The sequence below is a fragment of the Capricornis sumatraensis genome, chromosome 15 (assembly GCF_032405125.1).
Source record: "Capricornis sumatraensis isolate serow.1 chromosome 15, serow.2, whole genome shotgun sequence".
NCBI classification, from domain to species: domain Eukaryota; kingdom Metazoa; phylum Chordata; class Mammalia; order Artiodactyla; family Bovidae; genus Capricornis; species Capricornis sumatraensis.
This window is the reverse complement of record NC_091083.1, coordinates 10,398,905-10,426,193: the sequence shown is the minus strand read 5'-3', so window position 1 is coordinate 10,426,193 and position 27,289 is coordinate 10,398,905. Positions and strand designations below refer to the sequence as shown.

Here is a 27,289-nt window from a genome sequence, read left to right as displayed (position 1 = left end):
ATGAATCAGTCCTCACAGTGATTTCGGCACACGGGTTGTCCAAGCCTGACTTCCAGAGCACTGTTCACCTCTGTGCCCTCGTCTCTGTCCCGCCCTAATGGTCAGGTCCCTTCCCAACCTTTCTGTCTATCTGGGTCCGCCTTCCATAGAGCACAGCACTTGTTCTGCTCCGCTTCCACGATCCTTCTGGCACTCTCTTTGGTGGCAGTTGGAATCTTCACACCCAGGTCATTTCCTGGAGGGAAGACCTTACATTTAAGGTCCCACATTTCTTAACTTCCCAGTAGCTAACACAGCATTTTATACATGGGGAAGTAGGGTACTGGTGGATGTATTATTCTAACTGAGATGTAGTCTTTCTGCCGTGGAAGTCAATTGGAATTTGATGCAGAGAAAGAATAAGGACAAGCTGCCCTTCCCCATCTAGTGAAGGCTATGGTTTTTCAGTGGTCATGTATGGAAGTGAGAGCTGGACTATAAAGAAAGCTGAGTGCCAAAGAATTGATGCTTTTGAACCGTGGTGTTGGATAAGATTCTTGAGAGTCCCTGGGACTGCAAGGAGGTCCAACCAGTTCATCCTAAAGCAGATCAGCCCTGGGTGTTCATTGGTAGGACTGATGTTGAAGCTGAAACTACAATACTTTGGCCACCTGATGCAAAGAGCTGACTCATTTGAAAAGACCCTGATGCTGGGAAAGATTGAAGGCAGGAGGAGAAGGGATGACAGAGGATGAGATGGTTGGATGGCATCACCGACTCAATGGACACGGGTTTGAGTAAATTCTGGGAGTTGGTGATGGACAGGGAGGCATGGCGTGCTGCAGTCCATGAGGTCGCAGAGTCAGGCACGACTGAGAGACTGAACTGAACTGAACTGAACTGCCCTTCCCCAAGTGAAAAGACCTGAGGACAAAGCTTACAAGTTTGGAAGCCAGCACTTGAGGTCAGGGGCTGTGCAGGGGCCAGGCGGCCCAGGGAGATAGGCCTCCCTCCACCACCATGAGGCCCATCTCTGGGGAGAAACAGAGGGAGGGGCAAGTGAAATTCAAAATGAGGAGTTTGTCTCTGACATACGGACTGGTAGGGTGAGTTTTCTTGGGAGCCTGAAAACCTGTGTTTGAGCCCCAACTACTGTTTACTAGCCATGTGACCTTGGGAAAGCCAACCAAATGGTAAGTTGCTGAGAATTAGTTGCATTATTGATAATATTGGAAGAAGCCAACGTGTTTGGCTTCAACATGTTGGGAGAGTCAAGTCAGATCTGCCTTTGCCTTGTTGAGTAAACTGCTATTTCAGTGCAGATAAGAGTTCTTAATTTCAATTCCAGGAACCCCTTTCCCTAACCTCCTGTTTCTTTCAGCTTCATCCCACTCCATCCTAGTGGCATGTATTCCTCTGTCTCCTAGGGACTTCTATTTTTCACTCCCTTCTTATCGAAATTTCTTATCAGTCATTTTACACTTTAGTGCAACTAAAGTGACAGCTGAAGTGTTGTTGCCTCCTAAAGGAATCTCTGGAAATCAAGGCAAGGGAGAGAGGCTTTGCCTTCCTGAACGTCTTAGAAATCACATGACGATTTGCTTCATCTACTCACGCGTTAGACTGGCCTTTCCCTATAACTACCATATTTCATCAATTTCAGGGAATATTATTTTGTTTTATTTTTCTATTCTAACAGCTCTGAAATCAGATCTGGATACATTTTATAATCATGGGTGTGTCATACTCTAATTAGCACTGTTTTCTTTTTTCAGTGGTTCAGAAAATGCATCTTACAATCCAGGGTGTTACACAGATGCAATGTAACACCACTCTGGAAGAGATAACAGGATTCATCAAGAGGCGAAGGGGAAAAGGGAGGTGGGATCGGATCAGGAAACAAAGGCATAGACTGTTTCATTTTCTTCCACCTTTCAGTTGCCCAGCATTACCTGGATATTTGGATTCTGTCCATTGATATCAGCTTTGGAAAGATCTGGAAAGTTGGGTAGGTCAAGGAGAAAGGATCTGGGGCCATCTCTTTGCAATGAAGGGTGCCCAGCCTCTTGCTGGAATTGCTGTCTGGGGAAGGGCTGGTGTCCGGCCTGGTGGTCTGAATGTTCCCCGAGTGCTTCTTTGGATGGAGGAAAGCTGGTTTCTGATGTCAAGACACTTTCCATGTTGAGGTTATTCTGAAACAAACAAACACATAAATAAACAAATAAACAGGAGAAGCATGATTTAGAAATGCCACCCTTAAAAATTCAAGACGAGGACAATTCTAGGAGTTGAAATTAAGCCAGGGTTGCATTCCCAAATCATTGTTCTTCCCATGGCTTAGTTTTTCCATCTTCAAAAAGCTAAATTATCAGAAAATTTTTCCTAGCTTGCTACTTGGGGATTTTCTGAGGGCTAATGAGTTTGATCCCTGGGTCAGGAAAATGTCCTGGAGGAGGGCATGGCAACCCACTCCAGTATTCTTGCCTAGAGAATCTCATGGACAGAGGAGCCGGGTGGGTTACAGTGTATAGGGTTGCAAAGAGCAGGACACGACTGAAGTGACTTAGCATAGCACAATGTGTTCTGGGATATTTATCCAACATCAACATATATGAACATGAAGAGCTTGATGGAGCTTGATGGAGAAAAGTTGTTCATTTAGAAATGGAATCAAATTATAGTTTGCTTATCACAGCTTCAACCACTCTGGCTTTAGTTATAACCCCAGTGTCCAGAGTTTGTTTCTTTGGTGTGGGTCAGCAAAGGATCTGAAAATACTTCAGTCAAATCATTGATTATATCCATCCATTCATCCATCCATCTATCCATCCATCATCTTTTCCATCCATCTGCTTATCAACCTACTTAACCTTCTTTCCTCCTTTCCGCCTTCCCTCCTTCCTGCCTTCAGTCATCCACTCATCCATCCTTCCAGTCATCCAGTCAACACGTGTCAACCATGTGCTAGGCATAGGAAAGCCATGAACGAGACAGGCCCCGTTCTACTGGACTGTGCATCTAACTGGGGGCATAAACCCCAAATATACACACGAATAGGGTCGGGTCAGAGAAGGTGATTGCTCAGAAGAGAAATAACAGGCAGTAGCCAGGGACAACATGATATGGGTGGCTGAGGAAGACCTGTCTGAAAAGGTAGCGTGTGAAGTGAGACCTGAACAGCTCCAATCACTGAGCGAAGAACACAGCAGAGCGGCGAGTAAAGAAGACCGTCCTGCGATGCGGATGCCTTGGCTCACTTGAGGATCAGAGAGAAGGCCGGTGAGGCTGGGACGGAGCGAGGGTGGGGAGAAGGACCTGAGATGGGGATGGAGAGGTGGGAGACAGCCCAAGAAAAAGTCACACAAAGGCGTTCTCAAATTGAGGGTCTTTATCGTGAAAAGTTGCAAGCGTGTTGTTTTTCCAGGCTACCAAAAAAGGTCTGTGTTTGGTTGTCACTGGGGGAAAATTTTTTCCCAGTGATCAGAGAGTGTGGACGTTGCTGGACTTCTTTCCCAGAGCAGCTTCTCCGGCTCGCATTCTCCCTGGCCCTCTGGTTGGAGGCTTCCTCCATCCCCTAAGGGGTAGCATTTTCGTGTTTACGGGTGGAGGGTGATGTGGAGATAGAATTTCACCCGCGTCTGGGTCAGTGGTTAATGTTCTTGTTATTCTTGGGCATGTTTGGGGGTTTGGAGTGGATGTCCCAGCACGTTGCTTCCGCACGCACTCCCTGCCCCTTCTGCCTGCAGCGCCTCTGACCCAGTCAGGGGTTACATCTGGGATCAAAACACTCCTGACTCTGAGCACCCGAGGTCGAGAGTGGGCTGAGGACAGAACACAGGCAGTGGATAGCCATCTCATTAGACAGCTGACCCGAGGGGCTGGATTTTTCTCTCTCTCTAAGCAGACATGGGATGAGGATAAACTCACTGGTGCAGAGATCACGTCTGTGAACGTTCCCAGAGGCTGAGAAGAGGACCAAGCTAGGAAGAAGCCTGTCTGCTATCTCCTCTTTAAAACGTGCAGTCAGGGAGGGGAGAGCGGCTGCCCTTCACCAGGTCTTTGCCTGCCCTTCCTCTTTGCTCGGTAGATGTGGCCTGGGGCAGAGTCTTTGCACACCTTTCCAGTCACCTCTCTGTCATGCTTTCGTCTCCTGGCATAGCCTCCTAGAGAGAGCTGCCCTGGCATTCCCAGACATTGCTCAATGCAACAGAGGCCAAAAGCATTATGCCCAGCTTGTCCCATCCAGCAAGCAGAGAGAGTGAGAGGCAGGCTGATTCTTTCCTCAACACAAAACTTCTCTATCATGGCCCAGGGCAAGCTCACTGAATGCAATCGTCCTCTTGTTTTTCTCCCTGGATCCCCAATAATGTTAGTGCGGACATCTGACTTCTCGTGGAAAATTTCTTGCAGCAGGTTCTGGGAATCTAATTCTCAGAAAGGGTGCAGGATTTGCTCGCCCACACCCTGAGGGATACCCTGCAAATCCTGCCCTGGCTTCATGGTGGCAACTGGTACACACTGCTCGACTGGGTGAAACAGGGAGCTCCTGAGCCTTCCCTGGCAACCCAGTGGTTGAGAGCTCACCTTCCAGAGAGGGTGAAGTGTATGGAGAGAGTAACAGGGAAACTTACATTACCATATATAACAGACAGCCAGTGGGGATTTGCTCTGTGACTCAGTGAACTCAGACAGGGGCTCTGTGACAACCTAGAGCAGTGGGATTGGGAGGGAGTTGGGAAGGAGGTTCAAGAGGGAAGGGACCTAGGTACACACACTTATGGCTGATTTATGTTGATATTTGGCAGAAAATAACAAAATTCTGTAAAGCAATTATCCTCAATTAAAAAAAAAAAAAAGACTTCACCTTCCCATGCAGGGAATGAGGGTTGATCCCTAGTCAGGGAGCTAAGATGTCACATACCTCTTGGCCAAAATAAAAGAAAAAAAATGAAAGAAAGAAACCAAAATGTAAAACAGAAGCCATATTTTAACAGATTCAATAAAGACTAAAAATAGTGCACATTAAAAAAAAAATCTGTAAAAGATGGTGCCCCCTTTCCTTTTCCTTGTGATGAAGCAGTCTTTCTGCTACAACTCTTGTTTTAGAAGAAGAGATGTTGTTGTTCAGTCGCTCAGTGGTGTCCGACTGTGACCCCAGGGACTGCAGCACGCCAGGCTTCCCTGCCCCTCACCATCTCCCAGAGTTTGCCCAAGTTCACGTTCATTGCTTCCGAGAGAGAGGAAAGGTATTTGGGCTGCATATTTGTCGTTTGGCTTAGCTGGCTGATAAAACAAGGGTGGGGTCTGATGGGTTTCTTGATCTGACTCTGGAATTTCTCCTGGGAGGAGAGGCACACAGTCATCCTGGCTTAGACATGAACTAAGACTCTCTGTGGCTGGACGATCCTCCACGGAAAGCAAAGCAGGCAATAAGAAGAATCCCACGCTGTTCCAGCAGGATGATCCAGAGAACTCAGGGTGGGTTGGGTCTACACTTGAAAAGAGGAATGTAGAGTCAGGGCAACTGGGCTGGACGATCCAGGCCACAAGTGCCTGTGCCGGGAAGATGGGGGCTAAAGTATGCTTTGGCTTGAACTATGCACACAATTGTGGCATCTCTCCATCCTTCCCCAATCCTTCTCCTCCTGCCTCCCCCCACCTCCCCTCAAACAAGCTCAGCGTTTGCAAAGCATCTAGAAGATGGGAATGGGAAATCATGAAAAGTGCTAATCATGATCTCTGAATATCTGAATTATTCTTGCTTTTCTACAACACATGTTGACCTGGAAACCTTGGCTCCCTTCAAACCTTGGTACACTCTCAAACTGTTCAGAAACTGGAAGCCCTCAGGGAGAATATCTACCTGCCAATGCAAGAGATGTGGGTTTGATCCCTGGGTCTGATCCCTGGGTTGGAAAGATCCCCTGGAGGAGGAAATGGCAACCCACTCCAGTATTCTCACCTGGAAAATTCCATGGTCAAGAGGAGCCTGGTGGGCTAGTCCAAGGAGTCACAAAAAGTCAGACATGACTGAGTACAGCACTGATGAGGTAGAAGGGTGCCTTACAATGGCTCACATAAGATGAAGCTCTACTTTATTCAGTCACTAACGAGATTCAGGAGCAACCATTATTTTGATAATCAAGAATCTAGGGCAGGAGACAGTAGACTGGGTCTGCTCACAAGGCAGGAAAACACCGTTTCTTTATCCTTTCTCAAAGACACACTACACAGTTTCCTTTCAGAGGCCCCATCTGCAAGACCTCCTTGCAGGGCCAAACTCACTCACTGAGAGTTCACTTAACAATCCTAGCAGAGCGAGGATTCTCACGAAGGGTGGATCTCAAAATGAAGATTTAAACAGTTCGTGTTTCATTCAGCAAAGCAAGCATCCTTCTCTGAAAACGTGAGCTTTGGAGAGTCTGCTCTTTAAGAAATAGTACCACTCTTTCCAAGGAGCTGCCTGATTCATTTGGTTTGAATTCAAGTGACACAAGGGCATCAGTTCAGTTTGGGAAAATATCACTTTGCCCACAACGTGTCTTTGAGTCGACCTGTGACATCGCTGCAGCTCTAGGAGCAACACTCTCTCTAATTTGAGAGCCGTGACCACTAACAAAGTAGAAGAACTGAAGCTAGTGAGCGGTTTGCACTCACGCATTGTTCAACTGTGAGGGGAATGACATACGGAGGCCATACTACTCAGCTGCCACTTGATGCTCCCACCTTTGTGCACAGCTCCTGTCCCCCCATTATTCTACAACTTATTTTTTTTCTATAATTTATTCTTATTTAAAATAGAAATAAGGTAATAATAAAATGCTAACAGTAATAATAAAATAGGCTCCGTGGTCATGTAGCCTGGTGTTTTGCCTTAGATGGCAGTATTATTGTGGCAGATATTGCAATTTCCAATATCTATTCTTCTTTTTTTTAATTCAGGGTTGATTTCAGAAGGCAACACGCCTGTCTAAAACTACATTTCCCAGCACCCACTGCAGGTAGGGATGACCATGTGACACAGTTCTACCCAATGACATATAAGTAGAAGGTCCCTGATATGACTCTTAGGCAGAAGGCAGAGTCAGTTTACCTTTTGCCTCTTTTCTCTCTTCTATTTTCTCCTGCCTGAAGTGTGGATAATACAAGTGTTTGAAGTGAAATGAGGCTGCTGGCATGAGGTTGAAGATATTCTCTAAAGGTGGCTGAATGGCAAGATAGAGGGGCTGAGGTCCCTGATAACACACTAGAGCGTTCATACTAGCCCTGGAATGATGACCTCTGAACTTCTTGCACCCTTGCTACAAACAGTAACATTGACGACAACTGCGGCGCTGGTAGCAATGTTCCCTGTGTGACTCTGATTTGAGTCCGTGACCACCAATAAAAAGAGAAAAGCCCTGTTCAGCAAAGTGACTCAGGATTGGGTACCATCCCCAGCTTATGTGGGTACCAACCGAGCATTTAGTGAATCATTCCCAAGACCTTCAAGGTGTCAGCCAGGTTACGAGAGCTCAGCCTTGCTGCTGACTTTCCAAATCTGCCCTCTACCACCTCCCTCCTCCTTCCACATATAGAATCTTCTCATTGTTCCAGCAACTGTATTTTACATTTCTCAAACCTGATACTTGCTGAGTAATGTCACATTTCCTTTCATTTGTCTGAAAATCCTATCACTAAATTTCGAGGCGTTTGCCCTCAAAGAATCCAGATCTCCTTGGACAAATGACTGATTCCAGAGCTGGGGCGGGGAAGTTGAGGTGAGTTTGGGATGCTCTCCTGTGGCAGGAAGCAAGGAAGACTCAGGGATTAATGGTGCTCCCTCGGAGCAATGCGGGAGCCATCCTGAAGGGCCCTCGGTGCACTGGGATTAGATACTTTGGGCGTCAAAACACAAAAATTGTCATTGAATGCCATGCATCGCATTCGTGACATTCAATGAACCTACGACGATACTCACAAAACAGAGGAAGCCAGGAAAAGCCATCATCCGCACTCGAGGTAGGGCTTATAAAACTCCTTACTTGGAACATTTGTATTAAAGAGAAATGGAGGGTTGCCTGAGGAAATAATGTCTGCACCAAACTGAACAAATGAGTACCATGAAGCCCGTGAAGCAGGTGACGATCACAGAGCAGAGAGGGAGATGGGCCAGTGAACTTGGCGATCCTGGCAAAGGGCACGGAGTGTGCAGACTCCCCGAGGCCTCCCAGGGCCTGGCACTGAGGCCCCAGGGCTATCAGGCTGGAATGGAGCGGGGGTTAGGCTCACTGCCACTCTGCTGTCTTCAGTAAGAGATCACTGAGTAAATAACACAAATGCCAGGCCCAACCCCAGACGTCTGGACCCACCGGCCTTTGGTCTGAAAGCTTTCTCTCCTAGCGTGCTGTGATTTTCCATTCGGCCACCACTTCCCCGGTGGCATCCTCTGGGTCAGCTGGAGGCTTGCTGGCGTTCCATGGGCGGGCATCACCTCCCTGGCTCCCGTCACTAGCTCTGAAAGCCCCCAGGAAAGCTCTGCCAAGATGCGCTGAGGAAACCTCTCATCGGCAGCCCCGTGTGGTTTCCCAGACGACAGGCCCAGATACTTTGTTCCTCGTGTACTTTCTCCACGGGACATCCCCGGCCCAAGAGCCGGGACGTCTGGCCGCCGCCCTCAGCCACGTCCGGGGGATCTATCCCTTTGGCCTCCATTGTCACCAAGGCGGACCCCCATGGACCACATCGAGGTCAGAGCGCTCACAGCAGAGTCGGCAGCTGCTCATTTAGCACCGGAGTGGGAGAGGCAGGGGTTCTTTGGAGAACCGAGCCCCAGAGCTATTTAGGGCGATCAGCTCCAGGGAGGACAGTCAAGGTATGAAAAGGAGCGATGCGTCCAACTTTGGAAAAACCGTGCTCAGAATCACTGCCACCTGCCCTGTTCCATAAACCTCAACCAAAGGCTGGTGTGTGAAAACCAGGGCTGATCTGACCACTTCCAGAACCTCAGAAGAGGCACACACTAGTAACAAATTGTGGCTGGCTCGGACAGTTTAATGCCTTTTTTTTTTTTTTTTCTTTCTTTCAAGGCAGTGGTAACTATTCCCAGATTAATGCAACCAGGCAGACTTCTTGGAGGCAGACGGGATGGCAAATTTCTGGAGGGCAAAGAACAGGCCGTATCTGCAATCTCAAACCCCACACCCTCCAATTCCAAATGAGCTCGGGGGGCACCCAATAAGTACTAGTGGATGATAATGATGGCCACGGGCCTAGTTAGATGTTGTTTTAATTAGGCTCAGGCTACAGGCCTCATTACCCCTAATGTGGCTTTTATGTGGGATTCTAAAGAAAAAAAAAATCCAAGAATCTTCTATTGAAGATATTAAAGAAGATATTATTAACAAGGCTTTTGGTCTCATAGACTTTGAACAACCAACAACAAAGATTATAATTAACGTCACTGCAGCCTCTCTCCTTAAAATATATTAACAATATAGCTAATTAGCAATATGTCCTCATTTGGGCTGGACAGCTGCATATTATTATCGACAATGCTTGTTTCCTTTCTGCAGATTAAAGGCAGCCATGCTGCATCCAGGCATATGGCCACACTCCTTCCACATTAAAACACTCCGTTTTCTTCTCCCCACGATAAACACACTCGGGGCTTTATCTGTGCCGGGCATCAATTTTTGTCTGGAATGTTTCCACACGTCTAAAAATAAGTTCAAGAATGCCATGGGTGGTATTTCAAAGGGAAGAGCACAAGTTTCCCTGTTTGGGGAGAAAAAAAGGATAAAAGGGCGCAGTGATTATCTTTTCACATGATTGGGGGGGGGGGGCGAGCGCTCCCAGGAAGAGAAAATCAAAGGATGAACAATGTGAATTTCAGGCAGAAAAGCTGCCTTCTCGAGAGGTGATGGGGGATGCTCGCTTGTTCTTAGGACTCAGGAAGACAGCTGTGAGATGGTGACCACGGGCCTGGCACCAGCTGGTGGTGGAGGCTTGCTCAGCACAGGATGGGAGAGAAGGAACCAGATCTCTGGGGGGATGTCCGCATCATTGAAGACGCCGATGGTGAGGTTGGCCACCTTCTGCTGGTGTGTGATGGTAATCACACCCCTTCAGGCAGCAGGAGCAGAGCAGACATCCATGGCTGTATGTGACAGCAAGCATCAACATGCAATGCCCCTTTGCAGGAAAAGACAAACTCCTGGCAGAGGGAAGTGGCCATAACTGTACTTCAATCTTTGCTGTCGGACCCTGAAGACGACCCTGGGAGCTAGTGACCCAGGCACGTCATGTTTCAGGAATGCAGGAGTGTCTCATCTTGGTTGGGAATGGAGCCTTCTGTTCAAAGTCTGAGTAATAGCTGAGGAATCTTCCATTTTGGGGGCAGAATGTATCAGAGGGCTGTTTACTCTAGGGCTTGGGAATGACCTCGCCTATGATCCCGGGTGATGCTTTGGAAGGCATGAAGAATGGCTGACTCCTTGCACTTGGGCACGGAGCTGGCTCCAGAGGGGAAGGGGCCACTGATGACAGTCTCCCACCCCCATGCTTCTTTCTTAATTGAAGGCTCTTGGGGCCAGCTGACAAAATGGGAGTCAACGCCCCACTAGCTCGTCTTGGATACTTCTGTAAACAGCTTTGATCTTGAAAATGTGTGGATTATGGGTGATTTTTCAAGTTGTGCTTTTCTCCGCTGCTGGCAAAGAAAGCAGAGGGAGGTCCACCCGGGCCCCGTTTCCTTCATGTCCTGTTAGACTAAAGAATGGGCAGAAATGGGATGCGAAGTATTCTTTCAAGTCTAAGAAAACGTGTAAGAAGCAGAGTTCAAGGCTGGGAAGCCAATTTGGCCAAACATACCTTCGTGCATCATCTGAACCATCTCTGCCAATGGAAGTGGATGGAGAGACTGTGTTTTCCAGAATCCTGCTCGTGGGAGATGGTGAACTTGCTTAGACGAGACACTTGCATAAATAACATCTCTTGAGGTGTGAGATACGCGTGTTGCCCACTCCCCCTGCCCAGCGCCCTTGTAAGCTAAGGGAAGGCCTTGTCTGCTGAGTGCTGAGAGGGGGATTTGAATTTAAGGGCTGAATTTGAACTTGCTCAGGGATCGAGCAACAGGTCAAGCGTGGCCACCAGGGGGCTTCGGCCATGTGGAGATCAGCCTCCCCTCTAAGCCAAAGTTGAAGCAAATATTTGATGAATGTGGATTATTGTGGATTTTTAAAATTGTGCTTTCTCCATTATTTGGGAAGGAAAACAGAGTGGTAAACTCTCCAGATTCTTTTCCAGGACCCAAGTTGCAGAGACATCAAATTATTAGCGTGCCTAAAGGGCCCAGCTGTCTTAAGTCCTCCCAAGACCAGAGGAAGAGCACAGAACAGGACAAGGAGACCCCAGAGGTAGAGGCCCCCTGCAGTGATGCGGTGTCTCCTCACATGACAAGGGGGACACCCAAGACCAAGTCAAGGCTTCCGTTCTGCTCTCAGAACCTGGGAGGCAAGTCAAAGGGCAAAGACTGGCAGAGTTCAGACTGGCCTGGGGGTGGGGATGGCCCGAGGGTCCCTTGCCCAGCTATTGTTTTAATTAGAAGATGGATTTCTCTCAACATCCAAAGTGAAGACCCCTCACTGAAACCTACCATGAACTTCTCTGCTCTAAGTACCTGTAAACTAGGTTTCTAGAGGGAACCGGACCTTCACCTTGGAATCCTAGAAAAGGGCTTATGATGTTGAGGAAGGGGCCTGGGCCAGGAGGTCTGAGGCCTGGGTCTCTGTCCTGCCTTGCCCCTACCTAGTTTTGTGAGCTTAGGCGAGTTCCTATACCTTTGCACCTAGATTGGTAGTGTTTGCGAAAATGTCCGCAGATTCCTTCTGTAACTGTCTATGCCTTGGGTGGTGGTCTGCTACACTGTCTTTGCATTTGGTCACATGACTTACTGAGGCTGATGGACAGGAGTAAGCAGAGATAAATGTATACTGGAGCTCAACTTTTTTTTTTAAAAAAATTGCTCTTTGGAATCCTGAGACCACTATGTGAAGAGGCCTGGGCTAGCTTGTGGGATGAGGACAGATAGGTTAAACAGATAATCTACCCTAGACTAAACAGCCAGCCAATGACTTGTCACACGAATGGAGACTATGTTAGACCATCTGGCCCCAACTGAGCTAATCCAGAGTAGAAAAGCCGCCCAGCTGACCCATAGAATCATGAGACACAGTAAACATTGCGGTTTAAGCCAATGAATTCAGAGTGGTTTGTTACACAGCAGAAGCTAACTGATACAGGGCCTCAGCTATTTCTTCTGTAAAATGGGTATGGCAACATAGGATGAGAACTAGAGAAAAGCTCCCAATCCATCTATCTGACCTCCTAGGAATGGACTCCTCAAGAAACACTTGTCCCAGAAAAAAAATATTTTCTAATGATTAAAGGAAAATAGTCAATACCAAAAGGCTAAAAACATCAAATTGAGGGTGAGGAAATTAAACAAAACTCTGATGGTTCTAAAGGCAGGCAGTGCAAATGTTATCTTCCTCTGCACCTTCCCCCATCCCTCCACCTGCCGACTCAAAGCTGGGTCAGATCTGCTGAAAAACATCCCCCTGCTGACTGTCTCCATCATTCACAGGGCTGCTCTGCTAACAGCCCCACAGCCAGTGTTTCAAAGGTTCGGAGCTGAGACTTAACAATGCTCCCTCACACTTTCACGATGCACCTGTGTGGCTCTGTTGGCTGCCAGAAACCAGTAATGCTCATTTATTGGGGAACCCCTACTGACACTATAAAGCAATTACAGAGCCATCACAGGCCGATCATGGCCTGAGGTGAAGAGAAAGCTGTACCCCACCAGGACCGGTCCCCTTTCCCAGCTGCCAGTACACATTGTTCTTATTTGGACTGCTGTTCTGTTCTCCTCCAGGGAAACTGTTTGATCCCTGCTTGGAAAGCTGGCAGCTAATGCGACTGTGGGCCCTGGACTTCGCTTGGCTAATCTTTTTCTATAAATGGATGGAGATCTGTTCTAGTCATAGGTTCACTCAACAGGCATTTTGTGGGCATCTGCTTTGGGCCAGGTGCCGTGACCCTGTGGTGAGGCAGTTCAGCAGCGTATACCTTGTGAGGAGAAATGATCCAAACTTGGAAATAAAGCAAAAGGATGGTTGCGAGTTGATCCGTTCCCAGCAGAGCATAGTATGACAGGCCTGTCCCTGGTTACTTTTCTAGGAGAATGGACCTTCGTTTCACTTATTATTTACTATTGCTTAGGGCTTCCCAGGTGGTGCTAGTGGTAAAGAACCCACCTGCCAATGCAGGAGACAGAAGAGACGTGGTTTGGATCCCTGGGTTGGGAAGATCCCCTGGAGGAGGAAATGGCACCCCAATCCAGTATTCTTGCCTGGGAGATCCCATGGACAGAGGAGCCTGGTGGGCTACAGTCCATAGGGTGGCAAAGAACAGGACACAACCGAGCAACTGAGCATAAACACACACACACACACAGACACACACGCACGCACACAGGCACACACATATGGCTTAGGCTAAAAGTTACATGTGAACTTGGAGATTTCCACCCTGTAGAAATATAATTTATTTTTTGGTCTGGTCGAAACAATAATTTTGTTAAATGTTCTCATCATAAGGGATAAAATTCCAAGTATGTGAGGTGATGGATGTTAACTAAACTTACTGTATTAATCATTGACAAGGTATCATATCTCAAATCATTATGCTATATACCTTCAATATACACAATGTTATATATCAATTATATTTCAACAAAACTGGGGGGAAAACAATAATAATAGGGTCATTGCCCCTCCAAATCTGCTCTGTCATGATTTTCTCCACTAATTTTATAAATATCTGTTCCTCACAAGTGCTCAACTGGCACTAGCATCTTCCTAGTTCTCTCATTAGCTAGTTCAATAAAGCTTTGACAAGTATTCATTTTATTATTCATTTAGGACCACGCCACATGTTTGCAGGACCTTAATTCTCTAACCAGGGATCAAACCTGGGCCCCCTGCAGTGCAACACATAGTCCTAAACCACTGGACTGCCAAGGAATTCCGGACATGTATCCATTTTACAAGAGACTCTTATGAAAATCATATCTGGACAAGGTTTTGTCTTTAAGACTTCAGCCTCCAGTGGGAAAGTTAAGAAATGCTTGCATATGAAATGCCAGGGAGAAAGTGGGAAATTCTTTAAGAGGGAAGGAGTTCAACGTAAGGAACTAGGAGCATCCATACTTCTAATTATGATTCTGCAGCTCACCATCTACTGAATCTTTAACAATAACCATTTAAGTTTCTTTCATTTTCTCTAAAAGAGCCTTTTCTGGATACTTGTCTAAGGTACTAACAAGCAGAAACAAGTAAGGAGAAGTATGATCTGTAAGCAGGACTTTTTGTGGGTTTCTCCTCTTATTGGAAAGAGCAGAAGGCCAAGCATCAGCTGGCAGAGGGCCCCCACCAGACCACTTTCAGCCACTTTATTGATGTTAACTCCTTGACCCTATACGATTTCTTATTCTGACCCCAGAAAAACAAAGCACTTGCTAGTTTTGTTTTTGATAAAGATCATTCTCCCACTGAAGCTCAGTTAGCTGAGGTTCAGGGAAAGAGAAGACCGAGCTTCTCAGGGGCTTTCTTTTGGGGGTGGTCACGAAAGGGGTGCACCTGAGCACATGCTTACATGCTGCTACTCTCCCCAAGATAAACATTCTGGTACGAGGGTGTGTCTGTCTGAACCTGGGCAGAAAATGCATGGCATTGAGGTATGTGTGACCTAGGGAGCTTAATGAAAGAACAGCTGACAGATGGGTGGACAAGGAGGCTGGAAACCACCAAAGATGCTGAGGTGTCCAGGGCCGGTAAAGCCAGGGAGATCTTATACCTCCAGGCCTGGAGAGGCAAGGAAAGGGAGCGGTTGCTGCTCCCCGATACGAGGGGTGTATGTGTGTCTGTACACGGGCCTTACAAAATACTGATGCCTCCCTATTCTTCCTCTCTTCTCTTCCCATGTTTACTGTTGGCCAATTCCAATCAGAAGCTCAAGATCAAGGGAATCCGTCGATATGATACATAGAGATCACGTAGCTGAGGCACACGATAGGATGGGGAAGGCTGAGGGGTCAGTCTAGAGGGGCGAATGGAAGACACTGGGCACACGGGAAGTATCTAGGGCAAAACACACTACCACCCAGGCCAGGCATAGGACGCTGTATCTAAACTTCACAACACCCCTTGAAGCAGACATGAGTGCTTGTGTTCCAACGAGGAGGAAATTGAATTTAAGAGGCCTCTGGCTAGCAGAGTAGGCACCGCAACCCTGTTCCTTCCACTGTATGTTGTCCTAATTTCTCTCCCAGGGGTCATCTAGAGTAAGAGAGTCTGCAGCCGCCTTGAATCTCCCATCTTCTCTCACTGCAGCTTCCACTCAGGCAACGGGTTCAAGGGGCCTGCTTCAAGAACACTGGCCAGCAGCACATTGTTGATTTAATTCTCAGCCCTGCTGCCCTACTTTGTTTGCTATGGGGGTCCTGGCCACATTTTCTTAGGAGAACTATCCAGTTACCAGTCCAGCCCAAAGCTGCTTGGCTTGTGCAGGCTGATGCCTTCACAGGGTCAGTAAGTGCTGGTCAACACAAAGAGCTGGTATAACGAGCATGGACAACAACGGATGCTGGCAAACTGATGATGGAAAAAGACAGGAATGAAGCGGCACATCATACTTCGTGCAAGTGTTCTGAGGTCTGCAGCAAGTCTCGTGCATGCCCACCTTCAAGCTGTGAACATGCGTGGCCGTCCCTGGATGCCAGCTGCTGTGTTACCCTACTGCACTCTCCAAGGCACTTTAGTGTAAGAGTAAAACCGCTTTATTCTTTATGTTTGTTTCTATTTTATGTACATGTCATTTGTGTGAAAAGTATTTAAACCTATTCCAGTACCATACCCTATAGCCAATTGTGTTAGTGGGGTACCTAGGCTAACTTTGTTGGACTCGGGAACGAATTGGACTTAAAAACGCATTCTCGAATGGAATTTGTTCACATAGTAAGCAGGGGACTTTATTTTGGGGAGCCAGATGAGGCAGAGAATGGAGAAAATAGGCCACAAAGAGCAGGGCCCCACACTATTGCTTTGGATATTAGCTTTAGGAGTCATCACTTTCTTCCTGAGATTTGCTAAGCATTTGGGGTGAGCTTTGAAAGTGACAGGGACTCAAATGGCCATCCACAGCAGAATATATAAGGAAGGTATATGCATAAAATAGTCATAGAATGAAACATTATCAGTGAATTTCACAAACATGGTGTTGAACAAAGGAAACCAGATAAAATGTATGGTTCTATTTATATAAAGTTCAAAAGCAGCCAAAACTAAGTAATGCTGTTAGAAGTCAGGACAGTGGTGATCCTGGGGATGCTGGTAACCACAAGGGAGCCCTGCGGTGGGGTGGGGGTGGGGGGCAGGCCACAAGAGCCACATTCTGTTTCTTTAAAAAAAAATTATTTTTATTTATTGATATGGCTGCACTGGGTCTTAGCTGCAGCATGTGGTACCTCTAGTTGTGACATGTGAGATCCAGTTCCCTGATCAGGGATCGAACCTGGGCCCCTTGCATTGGGAGCATCGAGTCTTAGCCACTGGACCACCAGGGAGGTCCCCACATTCTGCTTCTGGAAGCTGGTTATACAACGTGTTCACTTTAGGGAACTTGTTGAACTGTACGTGTATGATGTGTGCTCCCTTCTGTATGCGCAAGACTTACCTGCTGAGCTTAAATAACTACTAGAAACACAAGGGGAAATAAAGCAGAAAAGGACTCATGGAGAAATGGCACTTGGAAAGGTCACAGAGATTTTTTTAAGATGCCAAACTTTCTGTTACTGCTATTTTCTGAATTATAAAGGATGCAGGAAAACATGTCTTTTTTTTTTAACAACAGAGGGCCCCCACCTTGGTCCATTATTTCCCTGTGACCTAGTGTTTTCACTTCTAAAAGGAGGAGCATATCTGTAGCACAAGCACTTCTTCTCTGCCTTTATGATTCCTGTCTCCCATTGGCCGTTCCTAGGACTCACTTTACTTTGACACCTTTTCTCTTGAATGTTTGCTTCTCAGCCCAGCTTCTATCTTCCCTCACCATAACCAGCTACACCTCCACCCCCTTTTCCAGTGGCAACTCTGTGGTAGTCTTATCCAAACACTCGTTACGGATCATCTCAATCAATGCCTCCCAAAGCTCCCACGAGATGGGTACCATTATCATCACCCCCATTGTACAGATGAGGAAACTGAAGCTGAGGATGTTATCAAAGTCACTAGCTCCTAAAGGGTCCAGTTGGGGCTGACCATAGCTGCAAAATATGGCTGAGACAGGTGGGGGCTCATTCTGGACCCATGGAGACAAGAGAAAGCAGCTGGCATTAGCCAAAGTCACAGGGAAGAATGCCAATACTTCTTCCAACCGACCCAGTGTCAAGAATGGCCAGGAGGGACTTCCCTGGCAGTCCAGTGGTGAAGACCCCGTGCTTCCACCGCAGGGGCTATGGGTTTGGTCCCTGTTAGGGAATCTAAGCTCCTGCATGCCACTCAGCCAAAAAAAAAGAGAGAGAGAGAGAAAATTTCTTGAACTGAATAAAAATGCAAACACAATGTTCACTTAATTTTTTTTTTTTAAACAGTGGCCAGGATACAGAGGGAGATCCTTGATTCTGGCCAGCAGCCTCTCCAAAGACGTCTGACTTCAGGAGGGCTGGGGAGGGTGATGCATTCAGCATCAGTTTTAAAGCCATTTTCATACCTACAGTCCCACAGGAAAATCCAGCTCGTCCTGAAAACAGTTACACCAGCTCTACCAGGCGGGAGCAGGGTATGAGCTGGGTCTAAGAATTCAGTGCCCTCCTTTCACAGGATGGGGTGCAGGGGATGGCTGGGGAGGGCCAGCACACAAAAGGGTGTCTGGGCGGGGCCCAGAATGCCAGATTCCTGGTTCCTGGCCTGGGGCTCTTCTGAGGGAACTGGCTGCTCTGGTGGCAGAGTCCTGCTGCTCCCTCAGCCCCGCCCCAACAAGTCTCCTGAGACTGAAGCACAAAACGTTAGGCTTTCCCTTTGGAGTTGCTGTCTCAAAATGAATCTGGACCTTGATAAATGCTCTCTGAGTAGATAGATGGATAAAGAAACCAAATTTCAAAGCCCAATGGTTGTGAGCACAGTCGACTCCCTGCGGTTTCATTCAGGGCCACCATGCCTGTGGTATACACTGTGCATGGAACAAAAGAGCCTGGTGGGGGGCAAGCATGGGCTGAAACCAAGCCTGGAGGACATGGTGTCTTCTCCCCTGAGGGGGTGCCTTGCTGTAACTCAGACAGAGGCTAATAGAAGCCCTTGGGTCAAAGGCCTCTGTCTTCTCTACCTGCAAAGCCTTTCCTTCCCTTGGTAACACAGAACACTCCTATGTCTCCTTACAAATCCTGTGAAGATACTGCCTTTTCTGTGAAGCCTTCCCTGATGCTCAGCGGAATCAGTCTCTCCTTGTTCTCCTCTCTTTTGTGTTTTATACATGTACATATGTCGCTCAGTTGTGTCTGACTCTTTGTGACCCCATGGACTGTAGACTTGCAAGCCTCCTCTGTCCATGGGATTTTCCCGGCAAGCATACTGCTCCTTTTCTTTGTATTTTTATACATTATTAGAACTTTATTCTGGAGAAGGCAATGGCACCCCACTCCAGTACTCTTGCCTGGAAAATCCTATGGACGGAGGAGCCTGGTGGGCTGCAGTCCATGGGGTTGCTAAGAGTTGGATACGACTGAGCGACTTCACTTTCACTTTTCACTTTCATGCATTGGAGAAGGAAATGGCAACCCACTCCAGTGTTCTTGCCTGGAGAATCCCAGGGATGGGGGAGCCTGGTGGGCTGCTGTCTATGGGGTCGCACAGAGTCGGACACGACTGAAGTGACTTAGCAGCAGCAGTAGCAGAACTTTATTCATTTTTTGTTCAGTGTCTGACTAATACAGGCACGCAAAAACTAACTGAACTGCAAACAGCTGTACAAGGGGTAAATTACATTAGCCACATTAGCTTCTTCAAGTCCATTCATCCTTAGTGAAAGTCACTCAGTCATGTCTGATTCTTTGTGACCCCATGGACTATACAGTCCATGGAATTCTTCAGGCCAGAATACTGGAGTGGTTAGCTGTTCCCTTCTCCAGGGGATTGTCCCAACCCAGGGATCGAATCCAGGTCTCCTGCATTGCAGGCAGATTCTTTACCAGCTGAGCCACAAGGGAAGCACAAGAATACTGGAGTGGGTAGCCTATCCCTTCTCCAGGGGATCTTCCTGGCTCAGGAATTGAACCAGGGTCTCCTGCATTACAGGCAGATTCTTTACCAACTGAGCTATCCGGGAAGCCCCCCCAAATCAGGCTTTATTTCATAGACCTATCTTATTTTTGGGTGCTCAGTCACTCTTCAGTTTCACCTGACTCTTTGTGACCCCATGGACTGTAGCCCACCAGGCTCCTCTGTCCATGGGATTTTTCAGGCAAGAACACTGGAGTGGATTGCTGTTTCCTCCTCTAGGATCTTCCCAACTCAGGGACTGAACTCGCATCTCCTGTGTCTCCTGCATAGCAGGTGGATTCTTTGGCCGCTGAGTATTTTGGCTATTTCTAAAATTCCTCTGCCATTGTCCTAGTCCAGGCTACCATTGTCACTCTCTGCCTTTCAAATCTCAGCTTAAATATCACCTCCAGAGATGGAGGACTTCTGCAATCATCAAGGACTGTCCCTCCCCCGAGAGAGTTCCCTTCCATCACTCCGCATATGTCCTTCATACTCTCAGCCACAAGACAATTCTATATACAAACAAAACCGTCCTATGCAGTCTTGTTGTCGGCCCCCATCAGAGCATCAGCTCCTTGAAATGGGGCTTCTGTCTGTTGTGTCGCTTCTGTGTCTGGGCACTTAGCCCAGAGCCTGGCATGTGGTAGGACCTCACTGCTGCCATCTGGATGGATGGATGCATGCATGCATGCATGACTACGTGGACAAGCAGGATTTTAAAGTCTGATAGGCTAGGCACGCTTTCCTTACCCTGCGTGTCTGAAACTACAGCTGGGTCCTGGGGCGTGGGGGTGAGGAAGGTCTCTCTGACTTGGTTCTTGGCGTGGTCTCTACTGGCCTAACGACCACATGTCTTGGTATGGTCACCAGCCCCCAAGTCACGTCATGAGCCATACCTGGTGCCTCCCTTTGCCCAGAGAGAGAATGTGGAAAACTGTGCTGGGGGTGCCAACCGTGACAGCCGTCTAGGTGGAAAGATTCACTGCTCCACACCCAGGGCGAGGAGCTGCCCTGATGGAGCCTCCGGGGAGCGCAGGGTTGGGAAGCAGGGGGCGTGGGGAGGGCTGGGAGGGGCAGAAAGGAGACAGGGAAGGAGGAAGCACAGGGTCCCAGGGATGCTGTTCTTTGGAATTCACTTCTGACCCTGAATACTTTCTGAATTTGCTTCTCTTCAATGTCAAATAGTTCTAAGACTTTATATCAATGTATATCCTTATACATACTGATTCATAAATGCACAGACTTATATGTACATGAATGAATGAATGAAGTCGCTCAGTCGTGTCCGACTCTTTGCGGCCCCATGGACTGTAGCCTACCAGGTTCCTCTGTCCATGGGATTTTCCAGCCAAGAATACTGGAGTTGGTTGCAATTTCCTTCTCCAGGGGATCTTCCCGACCCAGGGATTGAACCTGGGTCTCCTGCATTGCAGGCAGATGCTTTACCCTCTAAGCCACCAGGGAAATCCTAAGTGTATATAAATATATATTTGCGTGTATAAACATATGTGTATATATAAATGTAAAAACTATTTGATATATATACACATATGGATATATGTGCTTCCCTGGTGGCTCAGGGGTAAGGAATCCATCAGCAATGCAAAAAATGCAGGAGATCTGGATTTGATCCCTGGGTCGGGAAGGTCCCCTGGAAGAGGACATGGCAACCCACTCCAGTATTATTGCCTGGGAAATCCCATGGACAGAGGAGCCTGGCAGGCTACAGCCGATGGGTCACAAAGAGTTGGACGTGACTGAGTGACTGAGCACGCATGCATATGGATATGTGTGCTTCAATAGTAATTTCTGTTTTAATTTTTACTTTAATTTTAAAATATCCTAAATAGCTCACTCTTTCCCAACCAAGCTCAGAGAAAAGCTGGTAATTTCTGTTTTAACTTTTACTTTAATTTTAAAATATCCTAAATAGCCCACTCTTTCCCAACCAAGCTCAGAGAAAAGCTGGTAATAATGTGGTTATCACTTTGACCTACAGGTTCTCAAAGTGTGGTCCTCAGACTGGCACCGTCTGGGAGCTTGTTCAAAATGCTGATTCTCAGGCCCCACCGTCACCCTGCAGAACCTGAGTTTCTGGGGTGGGGCCCAGTAGCCTGTGTTTTAACAAGCCCTCCCTGTGCTTCTGATGCAGGCCAACGTCTGAGAAACTCAGCACAAACACAGGTAAGATGAGGAGTGGGTGGCTGAGCTGCAGTTAGGAGCTGTTCTCCTGGGGTCACTTTAGCACAAGAAATGAGGTCCAGACAATGATGGACTCTCAAAGGGCTGGTGCACTTTTCTTAAGGGAGATGTGATCAGGGAAATAGTAAAGGCACCCCAGCTCCAGTTCAGCCTGGGGAGACCCTCTGAGCAGCCAGGGATCCCCCCACAATGAGAACACCGTGAGGAGAAGGGCAGACCCCTCGCCTTCTGGGTTCCTGAGTCAAGTGACACTCACCATGGACAGAGGGGCTGAGGAGATGAAACCCGGAAGACTGGGAGCACCCTGAACGACGAGACTTGCGGCCCACGTGCCCCAGCCTCCCTGGGCCCCTGCCGCCCCCTCCCGCTCGCTTGGGCAGCCAGGCCCCAAGTGGGGCTGCAGAGCTTTTCCAGCTGATTTCTCTCCCCCACACTGTGTGGGCTCGTCTTTGAACAGGTCCATGGGGAGGGACAGGCTTGTGTCCAGATGGGCGACTGGGTAAACTTTTCCAGCTCAGAGTGCCTGCAGAGGATTAAACAAGGCCCAGAAGGGGGGCCCCAAGCAGGCGTAATAGAGAGAAATTGTCCATCAGCTTATGAAATACGTGGAAGAGAGATGCTGGGTTTGCAAACAGAGTCTCTTTCACCTGAGTGCTCCATGGTGTCCCCAAGCCCCGCCACTGAAAATCCATCTGCAAGGATCAGTTGGAGACTGTGCAACTCCTAACCTGCAGTTTTCCAGGAGATTTAAGCAATGACTCATGGGTGAAGCTGAAGAAGCAAGATCTATCCATCCCTACACATACACAGCAGTCACCATCTAAGCCAAATGATCCTTCTTGAAGAACAAGCGTTCGTTCACCAACTTGCACACCTGCTTCTGATTCTTCAGGGAGACCTTCCAGAAAACAGAAGCCTGATGGATGCCTTCATCTTGGGGGTCTGAAGTCTCCGTAGGCAGCACCCACTGCTGCCAGGAATCCACCCCACAAAAACACTCTTCCAACCAGCCTCGCAGGCCCCAACTGGCAAGGCTCACTAGCAAGCAGAGCTCCACTCAGCTAACAAATCTATTTCTCTTCTGTGACAACACCACGTGTCTGCTTTAAGGCCGACTCTCTCCCACCCACTCCACACCGCTGCACGTAGAAGGACTGGTTTCTAGATACGGCTAAACCCGTTTTTTTAACCATATCCTTGGGGATTCAGTCACTGAGAGCTATAAACACCCTCCCCAGAGCCTACAGAAAAGGCACACAGTCGGCAGAAAGTTCTCCAACTTTCTCCAAGCCCATTACACGGGCTTATGAATGGCTTCTTTCAAAACCCTGAGTTTGAAGGCAGGCTCTAAAGGGTCAGGAGACAGTTTGTTACAAGTGGGTCTGCTCCCGCTCTGACCAAAGGAAATAGTTTCTAGCTTTTCCAAAGAGAGAGGAAGCATCTTGTGCCCGGTCCGCGTTCCCTGCCTCCCGCGCACCTCGCTCTCTCTCTGCCAGACCATGATCTCAGGCCTCAAGCTCGCGGAGTAGAAGAGCCCAGTTGGGATCCTTGCCCCTGACCCGAGTGGAATTTCGCCCATTCCAGGTCTTGAACAAAGATTCCCCGGCGCACGTTTGATCTCTTCACGCTCCGCTCTCATTACTCCTTCACACTCTCCATCGCTTGGAAAAATACAAACAGCATGGTTCAGTTTTAAGGTTAAGAACTGACAGTCTCCATAAACACTGTTACAATAAAAGCTGATTCATCCGCTGCCAGCATTCGGCATCTGCAGGAGGCGGCCGTGGAAACCCTGAGCGTCAGACAAGAGAACAAGTGCGGAGCGGCCAACCGCGGGGTGCAGGGTGCCCCCACGTCCTGGCTGCCAAAGGCCTGTGCGGATCTATCTCTGGATGATTAAAGCATTACAGGCGAGGGACAGGGAAATTCAGGTAGCAGGGAGCTCAGGTATAAATTCCTGACCTATGAAAGATACAAAGGCATCAGTGATCCTACCCCTGTGAGGTCGCAAAAATGAAAAGTGGTCCATGAAGAGGTTATACAGTCATTCTCGGGATGCTGTAAGTAGGGAGAAGCAGAGGGTGAAATGGATGGGGGCAAGGTCTTCCTTGAACTTCAGCACCCTCCACCCTCAGTCACCCCAAATATTTAGGTGCTGAAATCACCTCATTCACTGGGATTCATTTTAATGGTGTGTGGGCAGATGAGCGTCAGTATTCTTATTCATTTACTCATTTACTCATGTAATTCCTGAGCGCCAATGACTTCATGCCAAGTGCTGGGAATACAATGGAGGGGAGACAGGGACAGTCCTTGCCCTCATGGGATTTATAGTCTCCAGCAGGGGTTCCCAAACTTTGCTCACTTCCTGATTTCCAGGTCACACTGCATGCCATTTAAATCAGGGTGTCTGGGTAGGATCCAGGTACTAGTACTTTTAAAAGACCCCTAGGGGTTCTGATGTATAGCAAAGTTTGGGAGCCACATAGGATTTTTAGCTGACTTGCCAGGATTGGCCTGCTCAGTGAGCATGGAAGCCTGGCCCGTGGCTCACCCCAGTGGCTCCTGCTCAGCTTGTGAAACTCCACAAGCCCAGAAGGACTGCATGGACACATGACCCCACACCTAGTATAATATATTCGAAAGCCATGCCATCCCAGAAGCCCTAAACCCTCTGGTTGCCATATCGATAAGGTCATTTCATGGCATGAGTCCTGGAAGCAGACTCCCAGCAGGTTTAAATCACCCAACATCTTTGTTAAGGTTGAAAAAGAGAACTTGCCTCTTAAGCCCTTCCCTTCCGTTCTCTCTGAGCTTTGATACTCAGTTCCCCTCCAAGCAATCAATGGAAATCCATTATAGACTTTCTCGGACCTACTCCTGGATTTTCATCAATTTAGAAAGGAAACATTACATTAAGTCTTTTTTTTTTTTCTTCTGGAAGGCTCCAAGAATTTTTTAAAATGAGAATAAAGGAAAAGAGAAAGAAAAGCGGAGTCTGCTTTGAAGTTGCAATGAACACACACAAAACAAAGCAAATGATGGATCTCGAGAAAAAAGTTCCAGGAGGAGGAGGAGGCTGTGTCCCTGCTTCCCGTCGCACCTTCTTGAGGATGAAGTGGTGCCCACTCAAACCGCTGGGGCCTGCCAGTTGGCCAAGTCAGCAGCATTCCACTATAGAGATTAAAACCAACTTTATGATTGTGGTGCAAATAATAAAGAGCCTGGCAGGATTTCCTTCCAAAATGAAAGCTCATTTATTCTCCAAGGTGTATAATTTGGTTGTAAATGTTTCCTTTGGGCCAAAACATCCCAGATTGGGTTTTTGCCTGGAACACATCACTGCTTTGCAGAAGAAAAATGGGCTCCGTGTGGTCCCTCTGCATGCCATTTGGCATGGCCTGCTTTGGCTTCACGTCTAGCCTTGTGGCAGCAGTTTAGGGGGCAGAGGCAGGGATGGGGGATCACTAGGCAGTAGGCCCACGCTGGCTGCACCCATTCCTAAGTCCTGGTGCATCTGTGAAATGGGCTGACTCTCTGCTGGTCCCCACTCAGCCTGTTCCGCTTCCTCTCAGTTGCTGGGAGAGTGGACTAGTCTTAGGGACCCAGTTCCATGTACGAGCTGACTTTTCTTCCAAGTCTTTGTGCCTTATTTTATTGATCTTTTTAAAAAAAAATCATCCTAAAAAATCTACTCAGCAATGACTAATATTTGGATAAAAGCAAAGCCAGATTCTTTCCAGGGCTCATGGGCTGAGCACATGGACTTGAGGCCAGAGTTTGGCCCACAGCATTAAGTCAATCTCACCCAAAAGTAAATAGCTTTTTCTCCTATACAAGCAGATTAAGAGATAACAAGGTTTTCTACCATTTTCAGGTTTATCAACTCTCTTCCTGACATCATATACTTTTAACCTGCTTTTCATTTGCATCTTAACATTAAAATTCAAAGCTGGTGCTATGCTTTGTAGATGAAAATATATTTATTCCACAGTTTTTTTTTCTTTTCCTCCCAAACAGCTGGTAATGCAAAACAGGGAAACATCTTGTGGGATCAAAGAGATGGCATCAGAAGTCATCATGTGACATCCCTTTAGGATATCAGAAGTTGTTCCTCTAACTCTGGGATCAGGTGAAGGAGGGGGAAAGAAGTGGGCTGAGAGAGAAAACAAGATCACCCAGGGAACAGGGGCACAGTGGCAGAAATTATAGTGTTACAGGAACCAGCTCCAGGAGTGAAGGTCAATGGTCTCTTGTATTTTTTTTTTTAATGTGGATCATTTTTCAAGTCTTTATTGAATTTATTACAATATTGTTTCTGTTTTATATTTTGTTTATTTTGGCTTCAAGGCATGTGGAATCTTAGCTCCCCAACCAAGGACTGAACCCCAACCTCCTGCACTGGAAGGCAAAGTCTCAACCACCGGACTGCCGGGGAAGTCCCAGTCTCATGTATTTTGAAGTCACCTGCTGGGAAGTGATGGAGCATACTTTCGATCAACTTGAGATGCTAGACCAGGAAATAATGTGCCAGGCAAAAGGTAACAGAAAAAAAAAAAAAGCTTCCAGTGATGTGTAGACATCTATTAAGATAAATGATCAACCCACTTGTCAAAATTATATGAAATTTTCTAGTTAGTCATGGCCACGTGAGTCGGCTCACAGCTATACACAGAGCTCATGCTCTGCTTTTTGGATAATCACCAGCTACTGGACATCAGCGGCTTCCCAGGTGGCGCTGGGGGTAAACAGGCTGCCTGCCAAAGCAGGAGACATAAGAGACGCAGGTTTGATCCCCGGGTCAGGAAGATCCCCTGGAGGAGGGCATGGCAGCCCACTCCAGTATTCTCGCCTGGAGAATCTCACAGACAGAGGAGCCTGGTGGACTACAGTTGATTGGGTCTCACAGAGTTGGACACATCTGAAGGGACTTAGCATGCAGGCACTCACTGGACAGCAGGCCCCTAATTCAAGTGTAGCAGTAAGAAATATTCTTGAAGCAGAACGGAGTGAAGAAATGCTAGAGAATAAAGCTTTCTGATGATTCATGCACAAAATAAAGATTCTAACATGAACTGGGCAGCCACTGTGCCTCAGTCTCCAGGTCACCGCCTGGATAATTCCTGGGACTTATCCAGACAGATAATTCCTCTAACACTTTCAGTCACTGCCATAGGCAGCATGTTGCCCCCCTGCAACTGGGAAAATCAGATCCATACAGTGTCTGGAAACCACAATACTGACACATGATGAAAAAGTCATAGAGGAAATTCTGACTTTCCTTAGTGTTAGACCCACAAAAGAAAGGGATTCAAACCACGCCTGCTGTGTGAATGCCAATTTTGCACTGTGGTTAGAGGGTTTTATTCTAGGACACACACATCACACTGCGATAAAAGAGAAGCCAAGAGCCGACTGCTTTTTGAAAACTAATTCTTTCCTACTTCACTACCTTATGTCAATACATCTGAGCCTCTGGGGCTGTAAGTCACTTCCTGTGGCGGTCAAGTTTCATCTCCTTTAGAAGCTTTCCATCCTTTTCACAGTTCCCAGGTGCAAAGATGACTTGGCTGAAGTCATTTTGGATTCAGAATGTTGCCCACAGAGGTCTGAACAGTGGGGTTTTAAGAATAATTATCTTTCATGCCTCAGTCCCTCTTGTAAATCCTTCCTCCTCCCACATACTCGTGCACACACACACACATCAACACACACACACACAAGCCACTTTCCTGACAAAAATGCCTGTG

At 47.5% G+C, this 27,289-nt stretch overlaps 1 protein-coding gene across 3 annotated transcripts in view; it reads right to left on the bottom strand.

Moving 5' to 3' along the window:
• Positions 1-27,289, bottom strand: part of ISM1 (isthmin 1) — a 90,227-nt gene that overhangs the window by 29,623 nt on the left and 33,315 nt on the right. For all 3 annotated transcript variants that reach the window (XM_068987227.1, XM_068987228.1, XM_068987225.1), the window contains exon 2: positions 1,932-2,171. In XM_068987227.1, the coding sequence (XP_068843328.1) occupies positions 1,932-2,159 (228 nt within the window). In that variant the 5' untranslated portion in view covers positions 2,160-2,171. The remainder of the gene's footprint in view (positions 1-1,931; positions 2,172-27,289) is intronic.